We start from the raw sequence: 7,648 nt of genomic DNA, 5'->3' as shown, positions 1-7,648 counted from the left end.
CCTGATAACGCCACAAAGTCAGGATCCAAATCAAATAAAGGGTTTAATCAATATTCTTGCAAGAAGGAGCTGAGTTTCATACATACAAAGGATGATCAAACTCACACAGATTGTAAGACTGTCGTGCTTGCTCATCGATGCAACTGTCCCTGCCTCCGTATTTATACCTCATTCAAAGGACAGGAAGTCATGAAGAGCTTCCAGGTCAGTCTTTCTTTGTTCACCGAAGATGGGGGTTTACTGCTGAGTTTATTCCAGAGATCAAAGGTACGAACTTACAGGAGGACAAAACTTACAAAAGGACTGAACCTATTCAATTCCGGTCGTCCTTGGTTTATTACTTGTTTATAGTAAATAACAGATGTACTGATTAATCAACTGCTTTGATTGATCGACAGTCCATCTGCAGTTTGTCTCCTGTCCCCTGCTGTGTCTAGCACTCAGTTTCACCTCTTGCCTTTTGCTGTGTTAATCACTTAGTTACTGGATTTTTTTTCCATCAGCCATTGATACTCACCACATGATCAAAAGCACGATGGAGGGTCTCATCCTGAGAATGTTTGAGGGGGAAGTCCTCCATAGAACATAACAGCGTGGACAGGGGGGCTTCAGCATGAGATTCCTCTGGCCCCGCCCTCCACTTAATGCCGTCCATCACGTCCGTCTCCCCATTAAACACAGCACATAACTCACATTTCCCTAATGCACGTTAATGCACCTCATAGCCTCTTCCGCTAGCCTTGCGCAGCGGTCCCCAAGACAATTTTTCAATGGACAGAGGGGGGGGGGGGGGGTTTGTGCAGGCATAACAAAACACACAATAAAGTGCATAACATACAATTTCATTATTACATATATAATGTAAATGTCATTAAAACACTTTATTAGTTCTGCAGCTGTGGTGTTGGTTGCAACAATAATGCACATAACATAACCTCATGCACATCCTAAAATAAAAATAAAAATATATTGCACATAAGAAGCATTATTGCCTTGTTGGCAACATTGGTAGACTCGTCAACCTTGATTGCGCACCAAAGTGACTAATTTATCCGGTCTAAAGTGTGGGCCTCAATGTCTTCTGCTATTTCATAGATTCACCTAATTATGGTGCCGAACGAGGAACCTGTGCTACCTTTTTAACTGCAGCCAAAAAAGTTCACAGCAAATGTCCTTAGCAGCAGGCAGGATCAACTCTTCAAATCAAATCAAATTTATTTATATAGCCCAATATCACAAATTATACATTTTTATGTGCTTTACAGACTGTAAAGGTTACGACACCCTCTATCCTTAGACCCTCGCATCGCACAAGGAAAAACTTCCGAAAAGAAACCCCATAATTAAAGGGGGAAAAATGGAAGAATCCTCAGGGAGAGCAACTGAGGAGGGATCCCTCTCCCAGGACGGACAGACGTGCAATAGATGTCGTTTGTACAGGATAAACAACATATTACAAATACAATATTTGACAAAAACTATGTTGTGTTGAAAAAGAGAAAGTATGGATGATTCCAGGAAAATGTCAAAAAGGCTTCCCAGTGTCCAGCAGGACCAGGGCAGCAGGCGCAGCCACAATTCCTGATCCTGACGTAAACTTTATCAGTGGCAACCTGCCACATGAGAGACAGACACTCCGGGGATGATACCCCGGATGGTGAGTTAGTAACATACATTTACATAAATGCATACAGATAGAGAGGGAGAAGAAGAGAGGGGAGGGGAGGAGAGAGGAAGAGAAGGAAGAGAGCAGGGAGGTGTCCCCTGGCAGTCTAAGCCTATAGCAGCATAACTAGGGGCTGATCCAGCGCAAACCTGAGCCAGCCCTAACTATAAGCTTTATCAAAAAGGAAAGTCTTTAGCCTACTCTTAAATGTGGAGAGTGCGTCTGCCTCCCGAACACAAACTGGAAGCTGGTTCCACTGGAGAGGAGCTTGATAGCTGAAGGCTCTGGCTCCCATTGTAATCTTAGAGACTCTAGGAACCACAAGTAACCCTGCAGTCTGGGAGCGTAATGCTCTAGTTGGTTTATAAGGTACTATGAGATCTTTAAGATATGCTGGAGCCTGACCATTAATTGATTTGTAAGTCAGGAGAAGGATTTTGAATTCTATTCTGTATTTTACCGGGAGCCAGTGCAGTGCAGCTAATACAGGAGTAATATGATCCCGTTTCCTTGTTCTAGTCAATACACGTGCCGCTGCATTTTGGATCAACTGAAGAGTCTTAAGCGACTTTTTGGGACAACCTGATAACAATGAGTTGCAGTAATCCATCCTTGAAGTAACACATGCATGGACTTGTTTTTCTGCATCATTTTGAGACAGGATGTGTCTTATTTTTGCAATGTTACAAAATAGGCAATATCCAGAAAGAATGCCAATATTAATGTCATCTTAATTTCATACTATTTATAGGCCTAATAGGCCTAAGCAGCTCATAAGCCTGTTATGGTCGTACGGAGGTCGGATCTACCTAGTAGCAACTTGTTACCAATTTCACTTAAATTCTCTTAAAGTTACGACATCGTAACTTCCATGAAAATGTGGTAAGTGTTACGGCTACTATAGGCAGCCGTAAGACGGTCAGTAGGCAGACTATACTTTGTAAAACAGCGCTGTCCTCTGGTCTGTTTGTTAGCTAATAGCAAATGCTTTATATACAGCCTCGTAATATATGACGTTTGACATCAGACACAACGATAGAACCTCAACCGCAGAAACTTCGAGAAAGAATCAAGTTATCAAGTTATCAAGCTTTACAGACGTTTGTGTCTAAGGTGAGAATTAATTTAATATTTAGCTATTGATCAATTTGCGGACAACTAGTCGGGTTCCATAACAATTCAAGGAAACCAAGCTATCGACTCGATATAGGATAGCTTGTGATCTATTTACGATCGAGGATAATGTTACGTTTTATTATGATGTATTTACTATTTATTGAGAATTTCTATTAATTATAGTCAAATGTATATACCTGTCTGTGTGCTGTTGCTGCACAGGATCACCATCACCATCATCCCCCGTCTGTGTCTCCATCCTGAATACTGTGGCTCAAGCTGCTCGGTTTCCACCACGTTAAACTCACCCGCATGATCTAAATCCAAGACACCGGCATTCTCTTCAATAAACTCCTCTTCTTGAAAGTGCAACGAGTGTATTGACAACTCACTGTTACTCGATTCTGTCGAAATATCCGAGCCAGAGTCCAACATCGCCACGTCTGCCATGCTGTCTGTGTATTCAACTGTTGGACTGTGTTCTGCTTGTGACGTCAGAACACTGCGCCGGTTGTTTCCGGTAGCGGCGATGTCAATATCGGTGTTCGACATAATAAATCGTGATTTATGAAATACTGCGGGCATAGTGTCATTAATAACACATTATTTTTGAACCACAAATAGCATTTACGATATAGGATAGATTACAAGCTATCCTATATCGGTTCGATAGTTTCCTTGAATTGTTATGGAACCCGACTGAGAATCATCAGGAGAATTTCATGTGTATCATTTTGTAGGCTCTTTAAGTCGGACTCTTGGTATTTAAATGCAGCTTTCTTTTTGTTGGTAGTGTTGGAGTCTTCTGCTGTCTCATCATCGGGTCTTTCCCCCATTTCAATGAAGCTCTCCAGAGATGTTTGTTTTTTACTATTATTTGTTAGCTTGTGGGTGCATGAAAAAGACTGAGACTCGTGCAGTTTAATCGTGACACTCAGTCAATACAGTCGTTTCCTAGACCTGAGGCCGCTCACGGTCCCTCCTCCAGGACTCAGCCTACTGTGAGAGACCAGATCCAGGTTACCTCCAATTGTTCTGGTATAGTTTTTATTATTTTTATTTACCTTTTTTATATTTTGTTCTTTCACTTTCTCTATTCATCTGTAATATTGCTGTCTTATCAATCATGCATTTTTATTTCTTATTACAGTAATGTTTTATAGTGGTAATCATAGTGTTGTAACTTACCTGTGATAGACACATGATGAGAGTGCCACAGATGTGTATCATGTGGCTTTCTTGATCAGCAACCTGGAATTGTTCTAAAATTATTAACGGTTTGTGTAAATACTGAACAGAAATGTCAAACTGTGCTAGAGTAAAGTTAGAGCAGTCTTTCTCAAAGAGGTCCGCGAGTATATTGGTAAAATGTCATGTTTGAAATTAATTTATTATAAGTTCAAAGTATTTCTCAAACTGTTTAAAAATGACTAGTATAGAGTGTAGCATAGATGTAGCCTAGTTACGCAGCTATGTGTAGATCTTAGATTGTAAAACGAACCTACACAGCTGCATAGCCACGTAGGTTCGTTTTACGTTCTTACATCATAAATGATCTGCACGGTTAATTTGAGCGGTCAACTGACAAGATGCATCGATGGCTAAAGACAGGGTCAGTTAAAAGAAAATTAAATGAACAATCTGACGCCACAGGCAAGGTGCATCGTCCCAATGCAGGTGATTCGGTTTGCCGTGTAACCACCACCCGGCTGAAAGCTGTGAAACTCGGCTTGAACGTGGTCCAGCGCTAAAGTGAAAAGAAAATATCACAGCGACTACATAAGATTTGGAATTTTTTGGACTGGAGATGAAGAGGATCCCAATCCACACTGTGTTTTGTGCTACGAGTCATTGGCGAATGAGGCTATGAAACCCGCAAAGCTCAAGCGACATTTTGAGAGCAAACACAAAGATTACATTGGGAAACCTTTAAGTGTTTTTGAGAGAAAACGTGATGAACGCCATCACAGTTTTTTTCACGGGGGAAAATGCGAAGTCTACAGAGGCATCATACAGGATATCCCTTCTCATCGCAAAAACAGGTAAACCTCATTCGATAGGTGAGAATTTAGTCAAACCAGCTGCCAAGATCATGACTAATTTATTGTTTGGGGAGAAAGCAAGTGACGAAATTAACAGGGTCCCCCTCTCCAATGACACTGTCCAGCGGCGAATGACAGCCATGGCTGAAAATGTGAAAGATCAGCTGATCACACATTTACGCCAAAGCCAGTTTTTCACACTGCAACTGGACGAGTCGACTGATATCGGGAATGAGGCAAATCTGCTGTGTTTTGTAAGGTACATTTATGCTACATTTAATAATTAACTTGTGTTTATTGTTAAATCCCTGTTAAACTTGGACCTGCAACCATAGTGTTACTGTATTTTATTTTTGAAAATCCACAGCGGAAGTTTGTGTCTTACTAAATGTGGTGCATTTTGTGTATCTTGCTGAGGGTAAGTTCACTCTGACACTCGGTAATAAACTCAGTAATAAATGTAGTCTACGTTTCATTTGATGTGTACAATCTATCAGCATTTACCATTGTTGGAAAAATATACTTAAATAAACCCACAGTCAGGATCAAAATCAAATAAGAGTTTGAATCAATATTCTTGCAAGAGGGAGCAGAGTTATACATAAAAAAAGATGTACAAACTCACACACGTAAGCTTGTAAGACTGCCGTGTGCTGCTCAGAGGAGTGAATCCTCTGCTGCGGTATTTATACTAAATTCGAAAGTCAGGATGTAGTTCAGGTCAGTCCTTCTTTTGTTTACACAATATAGTGGTTTGCAGGAGAGACAGATGGTCTTCTTATCTGGAGTTAAATCGCATATGAACGAAATGCTTTTTAATGTGTGAAGGAGCGATATAGAGAAGGTTACATAAAGCTGTCATTATTAGGCTGTCATTTGTAATATATTGTTGGAGTGGTAAGCAGGCCTATTGTTTTTGGATATTTGGGGAGTTAGGTGGTCCGTGAGTGTTTTTTTATTGGTTAAGTGGTCCTTCGTTTGAAAAAGTTTGAGAAACACTGGGTTAGAGGATCACCGAAGACCAACATTGCATTTGATTTTCTGATTGAATCAATGTTAGAAAATATTTTAATGAGACTTCAGGATCTCAAATTGAAATCACAACATCAGATGAAGATATTTTTATTAAGTAACATAAATTAAAATACATGTAAACGTATAGTACCTCAGGCAATTTGAGGAGCTATCAAGTTTACCTGTTCATGCACCTGTAGCTAGATTTCTTCTCTCTCTCTCTCTCTCTCTCTCTCTCTCTCTCTCTCTCTCTCTCTCTCTCTCTCTCTCTCTCTTTCGTTAACCAATCAACAACTTCACATGGACGGTTTTCAAAAAAGTCCTCACATCATTATAGCCAGTTATTTCACAGTAAAAAAAACATGTCTAGAAAAATAAGCAAATTCCCACATGGACTCCCAAAGTGTCTCTGCTGTCCAGCTTCTTCTCAGCTCTCCTCGGTCACAGTAGGCGGCAGTTTGTCCAGGATGCTAGCCAGTGTTTTGAAAGACTGTCCCCAGTCTCCAAGGGAGCTAAAATCCCCTGAATCGTCAATTACCCATGACTCTTCTATGGAGCTGAGCGAGCCGGCCACCGAGCCGTCACCTTCGTATGCGTATGTTGCCAGTGAATCAAAGGGCGGGGCAGCGTAACCCTGCTGACTCTCCTCCAGCCGCTGTGCGATGAACTCCCTGATAATTTCAGCATCTCCCTCAGTCACTCTGCCACGGGAAGGGAGAGGGGCCTTTTTGTTTACAGCAGTAATGACACTGGCTGTTTGACGGTGGATATCAGGTGACCTGATATTGTTACAGTGGGTGCTGAGATGCAGCAGAACCCCGTCTCCGTAGCCATTTTTCTCCTTCTTGGAGGTGCTACTGTGAGTGCTGGTGCGCTGTGAGTGTGTGTTGCACAGAGTGCCCATGTTGAACGCGTGAGTGTCCGCCTCGCCGCCGCCTTCATCGTCATAGTGAATGACATTATCACGGATGTCCTCTTTTGATGTCATCAGAGTCTCTTTCTCTTTGTGGCGCCTCTGGCCCATGTATAATGCTGCCATGACTGCAAGACACAGAGAGAATAAATGATGGGTTAGGTGATATCTATGTATGCATTATACATTTGGCCCAGTCTCTTTCTCTTTTCTCTGACTTGTTGATTCAGGTCATACTGGATATTGATTAAAATCTTTATATTTACTGTTGTTGTGATTATAGCATATTTCTAACTGCATAGCTTTGGATTCTGGTTTTGTATCTGTAATCTTGGATACAAGGGATATACAGAAGAAACTATAACAATGATCTCCTGATAATAATAATAATAATAATAATAATAATAATAATAATAATAATAATAATAATAATAAAGGGGGGGATTATTAATGGGATTATTAAAGAGATTATTGTTTAGAATACATACAATTAAATTGAATACTAATTAAAAATACATATAACTGGTGTTATTTAAAAGCATGAGAATTTTATATATCTACAGATGATGTGGATAACAATTATACTATACTGTAATGTTCTTATGCAGTGTGTCGAAACTCTGATTAAACACCAAGTCAAACCGCCACCAATGAAGACAGAGTCGTAGTAAATTTGACTATTTGCTGTCACACTTCCTCATTACACTGCAGATAAAAACTGTAAATAAAGACAATACAAATAATATTCAGTCTCTCTCACTAAATAAACAATGCATTGTACATAATTATAAATAATATACATTTCTTTCTAGCATTGTAGGTAGCAGTTAGCATTGCTACTAGCATTACTGTTAGCTTATATATTGTAATTGTGACTTTAAATAAACCTGATTTTAA

At 40.2% G+C, this 7,648-nt stretch overlaps 1 protein-coding gene across 1 annotated transcript in view; it reads right to left on the bottom strand.

Moving 5' to 3' along the window:
* Positions 1 to 5,930: 5,930 nt before the first annotated feature.
* The window catches only part of LOC115022459 (cadherin-12-like), an 80,546-nt gene continuing 78,828 nt past the window's right edge, over positions 5,931 to 7,648 (bottom strand). The window contains exon 12 of the mRNA XM_029453437.1: positions 5,931 to 6,879. Within this exon, the coding sequence (XP_029309297.1) occupies positions 6,266 to 6,879 (614 nt within the window). The 3' untranslated portion in view covers positions 5,931 to 6,265. The remainder of the gene's footprint in view (positions 6,880 to 7,648) is intronic.

This window comes from Cottoperca gobio, chromosome 17, assembly GCF_900634415.1.
Source record: "Cottoperca gobio chromosome 17, fCotGob3.1, whole genome shotgun sequence".
Lineage (NCBI taxonomy): Eukaryota > Metazoa > Chordata > Actinopteri > Perciformes > Bovichtidae > Cottoperca > Cottoperca gobio.
The sequence above is the reverse complement of the archived record's forward strand: the minus strand, read 5'-3'. Positions and strand labels throughout refer to the sequence as shown.